This window comes from Homarus americanus, unplaced genomic scaffold (assembly GCF_018991925.1).
Source record: "Homarus americanus isolate GMGI-L3 unplaced genomic scaffold, GMGI_Hamer_2.0 scaffold49667, whole genome shotgun sequence".
NCBI lineage: Eukaryota > Metazoa > Arthropoda > Malacostraca > Decapoda > Nephropidae > Homarus > Homarus americanus.
In genome coordinates this window covers 2,217,416-2,239,088 of record NW_024738608.1, presented here as the reverse complement: position 1 = coordinate 2,239,088, position 21,673 = coordinate 2,217,416, and the positions used below count along the sequence as shown (strand labels likewise).

The following is a 21,673-nucleotide window of genomic DNA, read 5'->3' as shown; positions in this document are numbered from 1 at the left end:
CAACTGAAAAATTGTTACACAATCAGCAAGCAAACCTATGTATAATAATTTTATTGCAGAGTATGCAAGGGTTTGTGTACAAGGATAGAACCCAATTCTTTACACAGGACCATTTGCTCCTGGGGTGAATGCTCTACTGCTGAACTACAGAGTAAGTATGTATGTGAACAAAATTATGTCAAGTATGTGCAATTCTGTGTGTGCATACTAAACTTATGTGTATGTTTTGGTCATTGTGTGAAAATATTCTTGAGACAACTTATGTGACAGTGTATGTCTCAATGTGTGTGTCTATGTATATGCATATAAACTTCTTTTTTTGTGTGTGTGTATGTGTGTGTGCATGAGTGCGTGTGTGCATGTGTGTGTCTGTGTGGGCAAGTGTGCCCGTGTGTGTGAGTGAGTGTGTGTGGGAGAGTGTGAGTGAGTGTGTGTGGGAGAGTGTGTGTGTGTGTGTGTGGGAGAGTGTGTGTGTGTGTGGGAGAGTGTGTGTATGTGTGGGCGAGTGTGTGTGTGTGGGCGAGTGTGTGTGTGGGCGAGTGTGTGTGTGGGCGAGTGTGTGTGTGGGCGAGTGTGTTGTGGGCAAGTGTGTGTGTAAATGCACGCCCACATGCACGTACAGTACATTTAGTAAAATGCCACAACTTTGCTCACCAAAGGTTTGCATTTTGGCAAAAAATGTTTTGACTTCATTTGTAATCCAACCTCTATATATTTTCCTAAAAAATATGATTGTTCACATTTTCCTATGAAAAAACACATACTGTATAGGACAAATATCTCATTCTCAACTCCTTGATGATAAATAAAAATTGAAAACATATTTTTGAAAGATCAGGCATGAGATAGATGTTTTAGGATGATACTGTACGTAGACAAAACTTTTGTAAAATATTAAATTTAAATATCTAATAAATACAGCTATTACAAATTAAGCAAGGGAAAATCCATCATACAAAATATAAGGGTCATTATGACGCAGCAGTGTAGAGAACATAGAAACATCTGCTCTGTGCAACTGCACTGTGATTACTGAACCAGTAAGAAGCAGTTAGCCAGTCAACTGCTGCCACACCAGTATTATTTAACTGCCACATAATATGAGGCCCCCGCATCGTAAGGGTAACTCAGACCACCCGGGCGAAACCCGTTTTTGTTGGAAAGCACTATTTTCGGCCTAGCTCGATACGATGGTAGTGGATAAGATCTCCTTACTAGACTGTAAATAAGGTTGAAAGCCCTTTTAAAATAGGGTTTAGCATCGATTTGTGGCAGACAGGAAAGTATCGGCTTGACTTTCGCGTCGTCAGGTGCTCTCGTCCTGTCAGCGAGTAAGTGAGAGGAGCGGGTGGCCAATCACAACGGCTGGCCCGCAGCCACTTCCCCCATCTCGGCCAATGACAGTGAGCGTCTGCTATCTACGTCACGGCCCCTCCAGCCAATGAGAGCGGAATCCCTCCCTCAGTTCTTTTGTTGTGGCGGGATCTACACTCTGATGTCGATTAAAGTCAAAAAAACCATAAGCGGGAGGAAGTTTTGTTGCTTCAAGTCAACATTGCAACAACCCAGTACATTACTTCATGACGTGCTACCTACCATCTGCAAGTACAGTCCTTTAGCTTCAAAATGCATAAAAAATGAATGGTGTATCTCCAAAAACAACAAAGTTATGCTTATTAGAAATATAAAAAACTTTAAACACGGTTTTCTCGGTTTCAAATTTTGGCACAAGTAACCCTTACGATGTGGGGGGCCTCATATGATTTGACTAAATTTATAGTTTTGCATAACAAAATAATTAGAAATACTTTAAATGATCCATCAATTAACAAACATTACAGATACCCAATGGATATTTAATCTGTCAAGCCCACAGTTGGAGATTCAAAATATGGATTTACAAAATATTTCCAAATTTAATGGTATTCTTAAATAATGGACAATACTTTCCCAAGAGACTTAAGTGCATTGATATGTACAAAAAAAAATAATTATTTAAATTTCACTGAAAATTACTTCTTATGCTGTAGATATACATCAGCTCTTTGGATGGTAAGCAGACTACAGTAAAATATTTTAAAATCATACTCTAACCATTTAATACATGTTCAATTTGGTCTCTATATCAATGGTACCTTGTCCTTATTATGAAGTGTTTTGTGTACATGTTAATTCGGGTTTATGGTCCCTGGGTCCATACTAAGGTAAATGTGATAATTTTTATATCGAGGATTCATGGTTTCAAAGTCCTATAAACAAATGTTTTAACCTGACTATTATTTAAATCATTGTCAAGTTAAAGTTCACCACCATATCAATTCAAAATTCGGAGGGTATATGCATACTTGTGGCATTTTACTTATATATATATATATATATATATATATATATATATATATATATATATATATATATATATATATATATATATATATATATATATATATATATATATATATATATATATATATATATATATATATATATATATATATATATATATATATATATATATATATATATATATATATATACACACACACACACACACACACTTACACAGTTACAAACATATATGCATATCTTTCACCATAAGTATTTGATTCTTTGCAGAATCAATGAGTAAAATAATTATGTGGTTACTATAGCCATAGACTTGACCATCTTTCCAGCATGTCCTTAAACTCAGTATACAGAACAGTACTCCACTGGTTAACAACACATCATTCCATCTCTGCAGCTTATTTTCACCTCATCAGAAATTTCCAGTCACCACTTACTGCTTGATATCCTTCTATTTGCCAGTAGTTGTCAGGTCCCAGGGTTGTTTATATGTGACTGATGCTCAAGACTTAACCAGGGTCTTCTGAAGAACATGAGCATCAGCAGGTTCAATTCTCTTGTAATAATGTTGCTTTGTTTCCACCACTTCAAATCCAAATTTTTTGTAGAAATCTAATGCACCATCGTTGTTAACTTGTACATGTCTGCAAAGGATAGAGAATGGAATAATTAAGACATATGCACTGTACTGAAATCTAGGTATGACCCTAAAAAGACATAACCTAACCTACTACAGTACTACTTATCCATTCATCCATCCCAGAGATAATTTATAATCTAAGTGACCTTCAACAAAGATTAGACATGATGGGTATCAATATAATAATTAGAAAACTATTAAAAATAGACAAGATGACTGGCTAGTTTCACCTTAATGATAAAATGAGTCCTGCAGAAGCAAAGGTATTTTATACCTATCAAGTCAAATCGTGTCTGTTACCGCCACAGTAAGATAAACTAGAAGAGAGAGAGAAAGAGAGGGATAGCCACAATAAGATAAACTAGACGAGAGAGAGGGTGAGAGGAGAGACATAGTGTTGACAACGAATTTTGCTGAGGTGTTTTAAATAAGCGACGGTCCAGGCAGCTGCGACTGCTCGAGGGCAGTCGATCGCTTCCTGCAGTAGAGACATCTTTCGTTTGACCAACATATACCAAGAGGATATTACACCAGTTCTCATTGGTCAAACCCTAGACCCTAAAACGTTTTGAATGTTAACACTCATAGGAGCGTTATTGATTTGTATTGGAGAGTAAGATCCACAACGATGACGTGTAGAATATAATTCGGTCAAAACCTGTTAAAGAACAATTCACATATAACAAATGCTGGTATATCAGGACACATAGTATGAATAATACAATCAATATACAGTACATAGCCTATTAACATCTTAAATATAACTAACATGTTACAACTGTTGATACATCAGGAGACAATCTGTATAATATGATCAAAATACAGTACATAAATATACAGTATTTTTTGGCATAAAAGACGCACTTTTTATGACAAAAATATACCTCGAAAATTACCATACGTCTTCCAGGATGCTAGTCGATGAGTTGTAGCAGAGGTTTTTGAAATCAGCCCCTTACAAAGACTGTTACCTCATTACAGTACTTAACAATTACAAGTATTCTCTATACAGTACTATAAAACTATTGATTTAACTTATATTGTTGATATACTGTATTGCCCAAAAAAAAAAAAAAACCCTTGCTGCTGTGTGGTTTGTTTACTAATGGCAGTGGTGCGGCAGCGCCATCTATTGAGGAATTGCTAAAGGTTGTCTGCTGGTCTCAAATGCAGGAATGTTTGTTTCTTTATATGTAGGCTCTCATATTTGGACACCTATTTACAGTAGGCTCTCATATTTGGATACCCATTTAGACTGTAAAAACCCCACAAAATTAAAATCTTCCAAATTTAAATACACCTTCGTCATCCAAGTAAAAACACACACACAACATTGGCTGTCCTTATGTTTTCAACTTTACTACCACTGGTGGGTAGATATTTTTTTTTAATTCAGAAACATTAATTAAAATATATATGAACAGTATATAAGTGTTGCTTTCATATTCTTATGTAGAGCAATGATGATATGTTTACACATGTGCTCATTTACATACGTGATCTCTCTTTTTTTTTTTACCCTTAATTGTTAGCTACTTCCATTGTTCCATTTATTAACATTAAATAACATTACTTAAAACAACCATACTAATTTTACTACAGCTACAACCAGGGTCTTATCTTCTTTAGTTTTATATGTAGAACTAATCAGTCACTGGTTTTGTAAACAACAAAAACAATGACGTCTTGTCTCATGTGTTTTAATATTCTTCGTATTATTAATGAATTGTATTGTTCAATTTGCACACAAACAATAATTCAATCAAAAAGAAATTCAAAAACATTAATTAAAACATATATGAACAGTAAATAAGTGTTGCTTTCATATTCTTATGTAGAGTAATAATGATATGTTTACACATGTGCTCACTTATATACAGGATCTCACTTTTTTTACCCTTAATTGTTAGCTACTTCCATTGTTCCATTTATTAACATTAAATAACATTACTTAAAACAACCATATTAATTTTTCTACATTAATTTTAATACAGCTACAATGGAGGACTTATTTTCTTTAGTTTTATAATTTTGTAGAACCAATCAATCACTGGTTTTCCAAAAAACGAGTTGTTTTTTTACTTTTATTTTGTTTTTAAATAAAGATTTTTTGTTTTATATAGACGTTGGTATACATGTTTACATTTGCTAACCTTCTACTGTTGGAAAATATTTCCCGTCGTCGTTGTCATACCGACAAAAACAAGAGAAAGAATGTAAACACTACAGCCCCTAAGACGTGGAGGTGACCAGGTGTATAAAATGAGTGCTGTATTAAAGATTTCACCTTCTTATACAGATTTTTTTTTAAATTGATGAAAATGACGACTGATAAGCAGTTCTTAAGTGATGATATTCAAAGAGGTGTGTGTACTTGTGCCAAAAGGGCTGTACAGTGGGGTATGCTATAACGAATCTAATTGGTTCTAGAACCTTGTTCGTTATAGCATTCGTTCGTTATAGGATTAATCCGTTCCAGGCCCCCAAATACAACCACTTAACACTGAAAAATATAATATAAAATTGTAAAAATTTAAAATAAGTACATAAATATGCATCTAAACCCCTGAAATAAAGAATATCATTAATACTTGTAATACAAAAGCAATAAATTAAAAAAAAAAAAAAAAAAAAAAAAATTAAATAATGTTCGTTGTAGGAGTTTCGTTCGTTATAGCATTCTCAATTTTATAGGTAAAACCGTTCGTTATAGGAATATTCATAGTAGGAACCGTTCGTTATAGCATACCCCACTGTATATCAAGCAATGGTTACACTGGTGTAGGTATTAGGCAGCTAATGTACCAAACAAGGAGGCACTACCGTCTGGGAAGATATTGGAAGCATAATGTATTGTCTAATGGTAGACCCTGCTGCTATGTGTCCAAGTCCCAGGTTGATGATCTGACGTTCTGCAGGGTCTCAATGGTTTCTCTTTGACAATACAACAAACATCCTGTACAGATATATTGTTTCTCACTCTTGATTTTTTTTTTCATTTTTGTATTTCTGCATTATTATTATTATTATTATTACATTTTCGCCCCCTTGGCCCCAATGTGGGTCAGTGACCTGTGCCCAGGTGGGCTAAAACCCGTAATTTTTTTTTATGGAATTTCATTTCCAAAATCAGGGTGCGTCTTCCAAGCCGAAAAATACGGTACTTATTAAAGTTATTTAGAGTTTTTTTTTAGAGGATTTAATAGTTCACAATCACACTCAAGTTTTAGGGTCTAGGGTTTGACCAACGAGAGCTGGTGTAATATCCTCTTGGTATATGTTGGTCGAATGAAATATGTTGTCTCTACTGCAGGAAGCGATAGACTGCCCTCGAGCAGTCGCAGCTGCCTGGGCCGTCGCTTATTTAAAACACCTCAGCAAAATTCGTTGTCAACACTATGTCTCTCCTCTCACCCTCTCCCTCTCTTCTAGTTTATCTTATTGTGGCTATCCCTGATAAGCTATGGGCCAGGTACTCCTCGGGGCATCGACTTCTGAAGAGCGTAGCGTGGATTAGAAGGTTTATAGAATGGCGGCTTGGGAAGCGAAAGAACAAACATCACCGAGAAAATCGGCTCCAGGTCAGCGAATTGGAAGAGGCGAAATTAGCTGTCTTAAGATTTATGCAAAGGAAAGGATTCCCTCGAGAACTAGGAATGTTACAACAGGGACAACCCATGAGAGGTAGCGACATAAGGCAGCTGGAACCTCATCTAGACACTGACGGTCTGATCAGAGTAGGTGGCCGACTGAAACATGCCGCTCTCCACCCAGACCAGGAGAATCCCATACTATTGCCAAGGAACAACAGGATCACAGGGCTCATCGTGAGAGAGGTACACTCAACTAGAGCTGGACACTCAGGACGAGAACACACTCTTGCAGCAAATTACTCGACCGCACAATACGGACGTGTGTGACTTGTCGGAGAAGCAACTGGAGGCCTACTCACCAACGCCAAGCCGACCTGCCAGAAGATCGAGCGCGCCCAGGAGGCCAGCCGTTCACCTACACTGGAATTGATTGCTTCGGCCCTTTTTTGGTTAAACAAGGACGAGCCCGGGCGAAAAGATGGGGATGCTTATTCACCTGCCTGACCATCAGAGTCCTCACCTTGATAGACACCGACTCGTTCATCAACGCCCTGACAAGATTCACCTGCCATAGGGGACCTCCCAAGCGTGTTCGGTCTGACAGGGGAACCAACATGATTGGAGCTAGCCGAGAGTTACGAGAGGCGGTGAATGGCTGGAACAACGGTGACAAGGTAGGAAATGCCCTCCTACAGAAACAGATAGAATGGCAGTTCAATCCCCCGACAGTCTCTCACATGGGAGGAGTGTGGGAGCGACAAATCTGCACTGTAAGGAAGGTCCTCCAGGGAGTGGTGGGCACCCAGACACTGGACGATGAATGACTCAACACTTTGTTCTGCGCCGTAGAAGAGATCATCAACGGAAGGCCCATCACCCCAGTGTCTGACAACTCAAAGGATCTAGAAGCACTAACGCCGCTTCACATACTACGGATGAACCAGGAGACACTGTCCACCGGAGGCAATCGGTCCGTTACAGAAGGGTACCGACGAAGATGGAAGCATGCCCAATTCATTGCGGACCAATTTTGGAAAAGGTGGGTAAAAGAATATCTCCCAACATTACATCAGCGACAAGGGTTCTTCAAAACTCGCCGTAATCTCCACGCTGGGGATATCGTGATCATCTCTGGACAACCCCTCCCCAGGAGTCAGTGGATGCTAGGGAGAGTACTGGAGGCTCTACCGAGCAAAGATATCCTGGTGCGAAGTGTTAAAGTGAAGACAAAGGACTCAGTGTTAATACGCCCAGTGACGAGACTCTGCCTGCTGGAAGCGGTCGGAGAGTGAATCTAATAATATGCCGTGATTTCGTGCGAAGCCCGACAGGGGTAGTGTTACCGCCACAGTAAGATAAACTAGGAGAGAATGAGAGGGATAGCCACAATAAGATAAACTAGACGAGAGAGAGAGAGAGGGTGAGAGGAGAGACATAGTGTTGACAACGAATTTTGCTGAGGTGTTTTAAATAAGCGACGGCCCAGGCAGCTGCGACTGCTCGAGGGCAGTCTATCGCTTCCTGCAGTAGAGACAACATATTTCATTCGACCAACATATACCAAGAGGATATTACACCAGTTCTCGTTGGTCAAACCCTAGACCCTAAAACGTGAGTGTGATTGTGAACTATTAAATCCTATTATACAAATCATATTATACAAATTGTCTCCTGATGTATTAACAGTTGTAACATGTGAGTTATATTTAAGATGTTAATAGGCTATGTACTGTATATTAATTGTATTATTCATACTATGTGTCCTGATATACCAGCATTTGTTATATGTGAATTGTTCTTTAACAGGTTTTGACCGAATTATATTCTACGCGTCATCGTTGTGGATCTTATTCTCCAACACAAATCAATAACGCTCCTATGAGCGTTAACAGTGTCCTTTTAATTTGCCACACTCACTCATCCAACAGAACATTGTCCCAACTCCTAAAATGCAGAAACCCTGGGCAAAGCAGATTGGTCTAGCAGGAGAAAATCACAAGTCAATTGTCAAATGACCAGAAGGCCATACAAAGACACAAACAAGAAAAACAAGGAATAGAAGAATCAATATATAAACAACTATCTAAGACACCCACTGTGCTAATGCAATAATTGGTTGACAACATATGAATTCTTTCCATTGCTACTAATTCCCCTGCTGAAATGGGTAAATTTAAGAATTTCATTCAAAGTGGAAAACTTACAAGAAAATGGAGTTGAAATTTCCTTCCCTCTCAACAAAGTTAAGCACGTGCTCTAGCATCTTGGTACCAATGCCTAAACGTCGGTAAGGGGCAAGGCATCCTAAGGTCATGATGTAGAGTCGTCGCTGCCCATCCAAGACGTCCACACGGCAGCACACGCCACCCACGACCATGTCATTATAGTATGCTAAAAGAATGGAGGATACAATTTTAAAAAATCAGCTTTAACAATGGAACACCAATAATGTATTTTGAAAAACCCATAAGGCAAAACACAAGTAAAACACAAAACTAGTTAAAAATAAAACCAAGAATAGTGAGAGCAGTATGCAACTATACTCAACGAACAAAGAAGAAAATACATATCTTAGTTCCCCGTTATCTATCAAATGTTAATTTATTATCCTGAGTGTAAGTATTTGTTCCATACAGTAAACACAAATATGCACTGCATATGATCTCATTAAATAACATATAAGGAAACAGCCATTATATTATAAATTTCATAAAGCTTTGTTAATAATTTCATTTTGGTTCAACAAAATTTCACGTTTTCCAAACATTATTTTCTATTGCATTCAGCATGTGTCAAAGCCACATGCCTAGCGGTTATGACATCTAAAACAATTAACAAACTATACATGTCTATGATAAATATCACATCTTTCACCAACCTGCACTGCTTAGAAAACAATACTGTACTGCTTTACCTATAAGAGCATGAAATACCCACCACCAGTCACAGGAAAGGAGACAAATTTAACCCTTTCAGGAGTGATTACACACAGTACTGTACATATATGGACCATGCCTATCAAAGTAAACTTTTTCAAACAATAACCTAAAAGTTTCAGCCTTAAAGAATAATAAATTACCACATGTCCCTCAGGATAAGGGACTAATTGGTAATGGGGGAAAACCGACTACGGTACCCAATAATTATTTTGAACTAAAGGAGGGAAGGGGGGTGGGGTTGAAATACCAGATACTTTGAAATAGGAGATACTATTACAGTACTTATTATTGCATAAATTTGAAATACATTCCTAGTAACAAAATATTTTACATGAAACAAAATAAATAAAAAGCACATTACATTCAATACAGCACTGAGAAGTATGGGACAATTCCCCCAGTATGAAACCTGACAGCAGATTGAAGTGGTTGTTGAAAGGTTACAAAATAAGTGGTACTGATTTTCTACAATTCATCAATCTTATCTCCATCTTTCAAATCACTGCAATCATCTTCTACTTCACCCCTGGCTAATAACCTCCTAGTGACTCAAGGAGTATAAGACCGAATGGGTTGACATCAGAAGCTCTATGGATAGGAACGAACTTTTGTCGGGGGTTATTTATGTCTTTAGAGGCCTATGGTGTGTATGCCACGTACAGCACTCAAATCTACTCATGAATTGTGGAACAGTATAAGGACTGTTTATATACATACAGTACTTACCTAATTTAAAAAAAGTATGTGTAGGGTGAACATACATGCTGAATTTACTCATGAAAGAGTTAAGGAGCTTCTTTAACTTAACACCACAAAATCTAAAACCACCAAAACTGAATTTGGCCAAATTGATAAAAACAAACCTAATGATTTTCTACATCCGTATTTTAAACACATTTGTATATTTTCACAACGTGACCTACTTTTAAGGAATCCGAGACTCCAGAATGGTAGGGCCCAGAATCCTCAAAATCGAACTTGGTCTGTATTTTCATATGGGTAACACTGTCCTAAAATTTGAAAGAAATCAGTCAAAGAAAACTTAAGTTAAAGCATGGAACGAAAACTTAACAGCCAAATACAGTAACAGACAACTGACACTGCCATACCATAATACTATCAATCTATTATTCATTCTTTGTTCCTTTCACACTTTCTTTTGTATTGAGCAGATCCAGAATTATAGAAGCTTTAAAGACAGCAAGGAAATAAACACTCCTCTGTTTATTTCCCTGCTACCTTTAAAATTAAAGACAGGCAATGGAAATAAAACACAATCCTCTAGTTTATTTCCCTGCTACCTTTAAAATGTCAAAAGCCACGTCCACTCAGGTTTACAAATCATGTTTGAAATGGTTCTGGTGTGCCATTTTATAGATAAAAATGAAGCCTCACCTTCAATCATGACAGCTTTACCATTTATCTGCAGTTTTTCTCTTATACATGTAATGTAATGCACAAGCACCTCACCAGGCATCACACAAGGAGCTTTGAATTTATGTATATGTAAGTATTTCCTCACTAATTTTATCTATTTCTTATGGGGAAAATTGACACGTTGTTTCAACGTCCTCGCTTAACGTACTGCATACTGTATTCTGTCCATCTCTTTCTGTCTCCCTCTAGTTCTTACACCTTCAACTGTGCTGCCATAAATCTTTCCTACCAATCTCTCCTAGGACACATTCATTGTGAAGCTGCTGTGACAGATAACTGAAAGGAGACTGCATGTCAATTATGCAGGTGGCTGGTGTCTGAGACTGGTGCAGGGGAAGAATGCTGCCCTATTACCCAGAATAAGGTCAAGGGCCAGCAGAGACCCCTAACCTACTACCTCCTTTGTGTATAACTCCACAGAGATTTATTAATATCACTGTGTGGAGTTACACCTCCCAGCCACTTCTGACTGACTTAAGTGTTTGGAGAGAGTTGTCACATAAGATTTGGAGTGAATTTCAATACCTGTAGAGTGAATCTGCATGGCACCATGTAAGGACTGTACCAACTGTCAATGTTAGCCTGGCTCATAACCCACAGATTCGGTGGATAAATACTGAATTTTGCAAAGTATTTGTCGTTTTTCAGCCATAACACATTATGTGTGACTTGTGTAAGGAAATTCCTTATAATTTTATCCCTAAGAAATCAATCCAACATTACATAATTTCCACTGAAAATACCAACATCCTGTAACACATACAGTATGGGTACTTCCCAAATTTTTAGTTTTAGTCTTTTAAACAGACTAAATCATGTTCTAACATATAAGTACTGTGATCAAACAACAAATGGTTTATTTATAAACTAAAACAACAGATATTGTGGAAGTGCTAGACATACCAACACAAGAATAAGGTCTGGACAATGCTCTATCACACAAGTGTTTTTCCCTGATGCAATATGTGCAGGCAAGATGAAAACCATGAATCTCATCCATGTATAGGTGAACTTAACCAGTGTACTAATATGAATTTGGGTAGTAAAAAGTAAACAGTATACAAGAGATTCTGGTTTTCTTGCAAAGCTGGCATAACAGAGAGTGACCTGTACGAGATCCTCAATAAAACATCTTATGTTTTCAATGCTACTACTGTATTAATATTCACTCCTGCTCCTTTTAACTTGAGTTTCCCTCCCATTGTGAGTCCTAGTCCCAGATGTCCCTCCTCCTGGCTTCTAAGACTCAATTTAAGACAGCCTCATCTTGATTCTGCTGTAAGTCCAAAACTTAGCTGTCCCTCCAATAACTTTTAAAGTCCCGACCAATTTACCGTATTTTACGGCATATAAGACACAATTTTTGTCTGAATAATGGCTAAAAAATCAGCCTGCATCCAATATGTGAAGTTGTGGTCTCCCGTAGGCTAATGAATCCCTCCAGTTGCTGTCCCCAGTAGGCTAAATTCTACCTAACCCAACTCCAGAATTACAAATATTATTGCTTAATTAAACACATTACCGGGTATTATTATTTTTAATTAATAAAAAAATTAACGATAGAAGTTGGATTTATAACTACTGTACTGACAATGATAACCCGAGACGATTAACGTCTGTACAGCAGGTACCCAACTCTACAGAGCTAAACAGTCACCATTTCTGAACTCTTCCAACATTTATCTTGAAATCTATTAATATTTGACATTTATGAAGAATTACAGATTACTTTCTTTTCACATTTGTGTCTGTTAACATCTCTGGGAACATTGTAGCCAAGTTAGACTCATCACTGTTACCACCAGGCTGCCAGGCCAAGCTGTGAGCGATGTTTTGGTTATTTTTCAACTCATAATTTTAGGAAGATATACATAACTTTCTTAATTTTTTTCTCTCAGTTACATGCACACACCATCCTACATACATATTGCAAAAAAAAAAGTAAAAGAAATAATTATCATAAGGTCAAACACGAGTGTGGGGGGGACGTTGCAAGGGATTCAGCAGAGATGGGCCCCCGCTGGTCTGCGTTGCTATGACAAAGCAGGAAGTGTTTATGTAAATGGCAATTGTGTTAAACTTTCAATTGGCTTTTGTTTAATGGTTTTAGATGCATTTTTTTCATCTAGATTGTATACATACAAATGGTGTTTGAAGTACAGGGGGTCCTCGCTATCCGCGGTTAATTGGGACCAGAAAAAATGCCTCTGATAACGAATCCACTTAAAGCGGGGAATTAATCCCATAAGAAATAATAGAAATAGGTCAAATTGGGACCATGACATTGTACGCGACACAAATTTTTTTTTTTATATGATATCTTAGAAACATCTGTTAAACATTTGATAACATAATTTAAAGAAATTATTTAACTTTATCAGTTATCTGACGTCCTTAAAGTTCATTAGGGTCGGTGTGTTGAGGCAACGTAGGTTATGCCAGCGACCTGGTGGTCTGCATCAACCGTCACTGGTGCACTCTCACTCCAGTGGTTCATTGAAACAAATTACTTATTATAATGTTTTAAAAATAAATAATTTTAACATAAAAAAATATTTTTATTTACTTAGCTTCAAAGGTAGAGATGTTTGGCTTGATTGGATTGATGGAGGTGGGTGTTGGGGTATGAAGGATTAGTTCAGAGGATGAAAAAGAAACAGTGTATTAGCCCCCGTCTCATAGGCAGAAGTACTTATATAAATGTGGGTTAATTACATTAGACTTGTATAACTATCACCCCCTGTAACTTTCCACTAGCCATGAGGTTCATGTTCAGAGCACGTGATAAGGTGTGTCCACAGGAAGGCCCATCACTCAGTGCTAAGCTCGGGCATAAGTAACCAGCTCCCTGGCCGCCTGTGACACGCAGTAGTTTGATAATACTGAGGAGAGGAAGACGTTATTAGAGCCATCCCTGATGTGCTCCTTCTTTCCTTGAGGGAGGACGTCGGATATATTCTGTTCTCCCTCGAGCAGTCTCTACTCAAGATCACTCCCACTCTCATATCAACTGGAAGTATTTAGTAGAGCTACTCTAAGATAGCCTCCATCCTCATTTAACACTCATAGCTACAGTGATTAAGTTACGGTGATATACACTTGGAACTGTATACAGTACAAGATATTTTCCTAATAAATGAAGATAGGACAGTTGGGTTTTCGCTACTAAAAACCCATAAAACTTTTACATGTTCCAGCTCCCTTAACTCATCAAGAAGCAATGGAAAAAGATCGAAAACATAAGTTGGAAGCAAGTGGATACGAATTAAGTTAAAATAAACAGGCTTGTAAGTTTCCCAAAAACCAGTCATAAGTGTTTTACAAAAAGAAAAGAAAAAAAAGTGATGTGTTATACTCCTCCAAAGTGGATTAACATATCCCGTAGTGAGATGTTACATGTTGAGTGATATTCATTTTGTCATCCAAGATGATGTACAATTTTTTTTATCAATAACCATTACTGAGTTATTGATTTTTTTTTATCAATAACCATTACCGAGTTATTGATAATTGCTATTAGTATATGGTGACACTCTTGTGAGCTGAAGTGAAAGTTAGTTCTGCAAATGAATCATTCACTGTCCAGGATGTGACTCAGCCACACCCAGCGAGTCGCCAGTGCTGTGCTCATCGTCTTGACAACTAGTGGACTCAACGTCCTCAGTAGCGGACTCACCCAACACCATTTTGAAGCTTCAATCAGTTGCTAGGCAAAAGACGCTATTTTTGTTTTGTGGACGCTATCTGATCTACTATCAACATGAGGGACATTGACCCAATGACGGTGACCTTGGCATCAGCTGTGACTCCTACGAGCACACCAGCTGACGTCTAAGGTATTTGAGGCAACATTTTCACATTCAAGAAATTCCAGTAGGAATTCTTCATGTCAAGCCTACAAGGAATAGGTATTTCATAGACATACAGTAGATTTATACACACTATACACACATTGATATATTCTACAGCATTTCATCACACGTTATCCGTCGTGATACTGTAGGTTATTTATATTTTATAGGTGTCTTACTTATTTTATATAAATACTGATGTACTATATCCCAGTAATTTCAAACCTTAGATGTAGAAAATGCAGACTTTTTTGTTTTCCCAGGAAGGTTAATAATGTTAATGATGTCAAACACATCTTTTCAAATCGCAAATATGTCAGGTTAACAATGTTAATAATGCTCAAACTGCAAATATGTCAGGTTATTAATGTTAATGATGTCATAAACATCTTTTCAAACTGCAAATATGACAGTTCTATAATACAGTAATGTTAATGTCATAGACACATCTTTTCAAACTGCAAATATGACATTTCTAAATTAATGTTAATGATGTCACACACATCTTTTTAAACTGCAAATATGACAGTTCTACAATATTATCACACTGTAAATTTTGAGCCATTCCGTGGTAGAACTCTTCGCAAGTTTGTACCATTGCTCTCCACAAAGGTGAATAATTTGTCGAGGAGTGTCCCAGGCACCACACGCACATTCATCCAGCATGATTATACAGTAGTAGCAAAAGTTGTACATAGCTAAGGAGCGTTCTTAAACACGAAGTAGGTGAGATTTATTTTTGCCATTTGATTTTGGTAGTGATATTTTTGTTTTGTGATTGTAAGTCAGTATCTTCCAAGTTTGCCATTGTACATAATATTCTTTCCCATGTGGCACTTCAGACTAGGGCTTGAGTAGCTGTTCAACTACAGGTGTCCGCTTTCCCAGTTAAGTGTTTACACACATATGCATGTAACATGGTTAGGTATAGGGTTTTTCTGCGAGATTAATTTATTTCCTCTCGGAGCTCGGAAGGTGTGACCGAGCGATGTATTAGCCCCTGTCTCCTAGGCAGAAGTACAGTCAACCCTCGCTTTACGCGGTCCCACATTCCGCGGTTCCACGGTACCCTGCCGAAACCGGAATGCTCACATTCCGCGGTGCGTGTACCCCTTTACGCGGTTGAAGTATAATTTTTTTATTTAGCTCATAAAATTCATACAAATTATCTGGCCAAAATATAATTTACATGGCTGGAATTCTTACAATTTGATGATCATTTTGAATATAAACATCAGAGATTTTGCATTAGACATACAAATTTTAGATCTAATGTAAGTATTTTGTTTACTCTGAGTAAATATGTTATCTTTTGTGCAAAATATATGACATTTATATTCAAAATATTCCTGGTCTTACAAGGAATCCAGCAATGTCAATTATATTATCCTAACTTTAGTTTGAGGTATTATTTATTACTATACCTTAAAATCTAGTGGTTTCTCCCAAAAATTTCTCAGAGACGGAAGAGCCAGCGAGTGTAGTGTGAGAAGAGGGGGAGGGAGTCGAGTCCATTATTTGAATGAACATTAACTTGGCGACTGTATTTCTCTATTTCTCTTAAGTATTAATTGTGTGCATGTACCTTCATAAAATTAAGATGTTATTTTTACTAGAACATAGGTATTGTGTCGGAAAAAGTGGAGTTTGGGGGTCAGCCGGTCTCTATTTCATTTAATCCCATATGTTATGTTGTTTAATTTACGCGTTTCTCACTTTCCGCGGTACCCTGTGGGTTGAATTAACTGCGTAAAGTGAGGGTTGACTGTACTTATATAAATGTGGGTTAATTACATTAGACTTGTATAACTATCACCCCCTGTAACTTTCCACTAGCTATGAAGTTCATGTTCAGAGCACGTGATAAATTGTGTCCACAGGAAGGCCCGTCACTTAGTGCTAAGCTCAGGCATAAGTAGCCGGCTCCATGGCCACCTGTTGCGCCCAGTAGTTTGATAACATTGACGAGAGGAAGACGTTATTAGAGCCATCCCTGGTGTGCTCCGACTTTCTTCGAGGGAGGACGTCGGATATATTCCGTTCTCCCTCGAGCAGTCTCTGCTCACTATCACTCTCACATCAATCGGACATATTTAGTAGAGCTACTCTAAGATAGCCTACGTCCTCATTTAACGCTCATAGCTATTGTGATTAAGCTACGGTGATATACACTTGGAACTGTATACATTACAAGATATTTTCCTAATGAATGAAGAAAGAACAGTTGGGTTTTTGCTACTAAAACCCCCCATAAAACTTTTACATGTTCCAGCTCCCTTAACTCATCAAGAATCAACGGTTAATGGCCAGAACAACAGGACTAGGTGGATTGTCCACTCCCACTCTTCTTTCGCTTAATCACTTTTAATTTTACATCTATACCATAGCTAGTGTGCTTCCTTTTGAGTGCAGCACCACCCTGATTGAGTTGGGAAATCATAGCTACAAAAATTATAAAATAATTCACCACAACATGTACAAAAAGACAACAAAGGCACGAGTAAACACAACACAGCACTGGTCTGGACAAAACAAAGCAGGAGACTGGCACAGGGACACGTATGTATTTGCAAGACTCCAGTTAGAGTATGAAATTTCAAATGCTTCAGCTAAAAATCCATAGATTTTATCGGGAGGGGGGGGGGGGGGTTAAATCCGTAATTTTATCCGGACTTTTCAGAGTTTTGGAATGCACTTAAATGCGGGGACTTTTTACGTGAATGGTCACAAAAAGTTGACCACTTAACTGTGAAATTGCATTGTGAATACTCTTACAACGAGGACCTCCTGTAGCACAATTGTTAAATAACATAAACAAGGTAGGTAGTATAGTTTATCAATGAACGCTGGGAAAGGAGGTTCAGGGAATTGTGAATTTTCTTCAGCCTTAATTTGACTTGCCATGTTGGCCGTTACTTTACATCTGTAAAAATATTTCTTATTTTTCTTTAACTGATACTTCTTTTTCAGTATTTTATATTAGTTTTGTATTTGTAATTGTAACACAAGACTCATCACTATAGCCACATCCCCTAAGCTCTCCCCCTACAGGTATTTTATGGTTATTTTGCAACTCATAATTTTGAGTAGATATACGTAATTTTCTTCTTTTTTTTTTACTGTTACGTGAACACTCAATCTTACATACGGAATATACAAAAATAATAATAAGATAAATAATTATGAGGTCAAAAATATAAAAGGGAAAAAACTTTGTGTGTGCATTAAGAGGGGGGGGAGAGGATTGTTCTGAGCCATCTCCCATGTATAGTCATATGTCCAGCAGCCAAATAGAAATTTAGTAATTTTTTTAAACTTATTTACTGGTATTAATTAAATTTATTCCTCACACTTACTGATACTGATTACCTATATATTAAAAAAAAAAACTATGGCTACAGAAGGAAAATACACAAAAGTTCTCTCCTAAACATTCCCTGCAGAAATGGGGGGTGCATCTTATATGCTGTAAAATACCGTACTCCGATCTGAAGGCCTTACAAAATCTGACCCTGAAGATAGATCTCCAAGGTGTTTCTCGCTCTCTCTCTCTCTCTCTCTCTCTCTCTCTCAAAAAAAAAGTACTTATCCATTCAATAACATGCAAGTACACAGCATGTGATTTAAATCCGTATTCTGAAAAAAAAGGGGGCAGAAAAATGGATATTAGCTCCATCTATTCACCTACCCAAAGATACACAATGAAAAGGTGGATTTTTTTTTATAGCTTTTGGGGCTGCAAGTACAATCAACCTAAAACAAATTTTTACAACTAACCTAATTTGGCCAGTTCCCCAGCCTCTAGTACGTCCTTGTAGAACTTATCATTATAGCTGACTGGAAACACCACCTGGTTGAGTAGCTTCAACTGCTTTATGTTATGGGGTGTCACATCCCCCAGCTCAATTCGACCCCTGAAACAATGTTACTATTAGAAGCCCGAAAAAAAAAAAAAATAGTTTCTAACAATTTATGGTATGACATCACTAATTCAAAAGTTTTTTTTTATTAAAACAAATACCCTAGAGGCATACACAAAAGAAACATCAAAAGCTGAATTTCATATGTACTGTACTGTAATTTTCTGTAAGTACATGTAATATCATTTAGATCTGTTGGTCTATGGGTCATACACAAATTACCTTCTCAGGGGTGTAATTAGTAGCATGTAGAGGTGATAAATGAAGTAGAAATACAGGGTGTCCACAAATGATTATCCTAAAAACAGTATGCTCTCATGCTTTAATCAGGGTAACATTTATGGACACCCTACATTGTTACTCCGTATCAGTAGAATTTGGGATACTTTTTCTATGACAGTATTTAAGTACCAGGTACAGTCAGCCAAAGATGCATCGACCCCTACACTGGCTCTTGTAGTCACAATTTTACCTGGCAATACTTGGTAAAGTAAGGCTGTATGTAATGGGATTGTGATTGGTTTTCTATTTTTGGCTGTATCACTGTCAGGATAAATATTAACCAATCCAAAAGCAGAATTTTTATAAAAATAAACAATTCATCGTTATTTAAGATAATTATAATTTTCCAAATGTTCGTATATTTGCTTAAATGATGAAGAAATTAGACTAATAATTTGGCAACTCAACTTCACTCAGGGCTGCCACAAGATTCTCAGATCTAATTTCTTCATCAATTAAGCAAATCTACATACAATTGGAAAATTATCATGACCTTAAATTACAAATTGTTTCTTATAAAAATTCTGCATTTCGATTGTTTAATATTTATCCTGACAGTGATACAGCCGAAAATAGATTGACCAATCACAATCCCAATTACATACAGCCTTACTTCACCAAGTATTGCCAGGTAAAATTGCGAGTACGAGAGCCAGGTGCATCTTTGGCTGACTGTACATGAATACAAATGTTAGGGAAAATATCACAAAGCCATAAAAAAAAATATTTGTAATTCCAGTTTCCTGACAAACTCTACATTTTTACGGCCAAACCTAATTTTTTTTTGGAGCTGTATGAAAATGCTGTACTGTATCTCATAATCTGTAGTGAAAAACGAAAATGTGCCTGAAACTTAATACAAGATACTGTACTGTATTTGGTAAATATTCGTCCATTGGTTGTCCTCAGGTATTGGTACGAGTATAGGCTATTTTGACGTATTTTAGTGCGTTTTACTAAAATCTGACTTTCATTTCATTTGCAAATTATTGGGTTTTACAAAAAATAAAAATTTTAATTTTTAACAAACTGCTAATTTGAACAAAAAATTGAGGTAAAAAAAATAAAAATAATCTCATACCAAAAGCAACTAACCAACCTACCTAACCTAAGCTAAGCTACAAGGAGGAGACAACAGACTCTAAGTGAGGAATATAACCTCGGTAAACATGGCAGGAGCCTGCGGATAGCCAATGGACGAATATTAAACCTGTATTTTTATATATACAGTATACTGTTTATATAAAAAATCAGAAAGGTCCCTGCATCAACACGGTGAGGTCATCTTGAATCTTGTGAAACTGCATGAAACATTACAAACAAAAAATGACTGCCACTGTGAACTTTCACAGATCTTCTACATTAAATTTCAAAGAATATCATCCTGAAGATTTAACTGATGTCAAACTCGGATGTTTAGAATCTACATATTAAAACCTGTCACAGCAAAAATTTTATAATTTAAAAAATTAAATGTATTATCAACCTATCTACCCTAAAAATTTGGTAAAATTATCATTTCGATCATGCACCTACAGTATTTAGAAGTTATTCAAAACACAAATAAAAACCTCACAGGTTCGATTCCCGTGCCGGTGGAAAAGTTGTTTGGACATACTTCCTAGCCCCAATTGGTCCCTGTTCACCTAGCAGTAAAGTAGGTACCTGTTGTAAATCGAAAGTTGCAAATTCGTATTCAGGGAAAGTTGTTGGAGCTTCCAATAACTTGATGACAAAAACCACTGACTCTTCAGGCTTCTACGCCCTTAACTCATGAGACATAAAGGCAAGCATGAACTTAGCATGCTTCCCTGTTGGGCGCTGTAAACGCTTCTGCGCTTCACCTTACACAAGGATGTAGGGGGGGGTGACCAATAAAAAAATAAATAAATAAATAAAAACCATCGGAAAAACATAATTTCAACCCAGCCTAGCCTAGCCTAGCCCAGCCCAACCTAACCTAACCTTAAAATCCTAAAATTCGCTACATGACCAGAACAAAAACTTACTTCATTGAAGGTTCGAGTGTGAGGACAAGGTGGGTGGGAAGGAGCTGGGGTGACATAATAAAATTACACCTACCAAAATAAATATATTTTAGACCTTCAAAATAAATCAATGTAACTTTCATGAGCGTTATAAATAATAGCAGAGGCTAGGGAGACTTTACACTGTGAAACAGTATATCAGGTATAGGGTACAAATATATCCTTCTACTCTCTCGGTGCAGCATTACCTGTGTAAGAAGGGTATTAAACAGGCGCCCTTATACCCCACCTTCATCTGGCAAAGACCCAATCGAAAATAATAAGATATAAAGTGCTGGAGCTAAACTAAACGTTTTCATTAGTTATCTGTACTTGGAAATTGTCTCAATAAAATAATGTGGCACAGCAGCACAGCCACTTCACTATTTGATGGTTCTACATTTCACAAAATATTAATAATAGTTATTTCAAGGGTTCAACGTGGATGATAATCAATTATTACTTCCTCATAGTGGTGAGTGGCGGCGAGAGTATTCAAGCGAGAGAAGACCAATTCAGAACATAACACAGGGCGCAGCCATGATGGGTAGACTAGTTCATGACGTCACTTCCCTTGACAACATCCAATGAGAAGCTTAAACCTTGGCGTCCTTAGCAACGCTTTTGAATGGAACAACTCG

General features: G+C 37.1%; 1 protein-coding gene across 1 annotated transcript; it reads right to left on the bottom strand.

Moving 5' to 3' along the window:
- Window positions 1-555: 555 nt before the first annotated feature.
- On the bottom strand, window positions 556-21,626 carry LOC121874103 (probable N-acetyltransferase san). Its single transcript, XM_042378024.1, has 4 exons — window positions 21,496-21,626; window positions 18,581-18,717; window positions 8,781-8,967; window positions 556-2,987 (listed from the first exon to the last, which is right to left on the bottom strand). Exons 1-4 carry the CDS (start codon window positions 21,501-21,503, stop codon window positions 2,846-2,848), a joined length of 474 nt encoding a protein of 157 aa, XP_042233958.1. The 5' UTR covers window positions 21,504-21,626; the 3' UTR covers window positions 556-2,845.
- Window positions 21,627-21,673: the final 47 nt, after the last annotated feature.

Bases quoted from the DNA above. Each gene is read 5' to 3' on its own strand.
- LOC121874103 (XM_042378024.1), bottom strand. The intron at 8,968-18,580 runs GTTAGTTGTAAA...CCATTCTTTTAG, and splicing joins TGGGGAACTGGCCAAATTAG to CATACTATAATGACATGGTC. The intron at 2,988-8,780 runs GTAAGTTTTCCA...TATCCTTTGCAG, and splicing joins AATTTCAACTCCATTTTCTT to ACATGTACAAGTTAACAACG.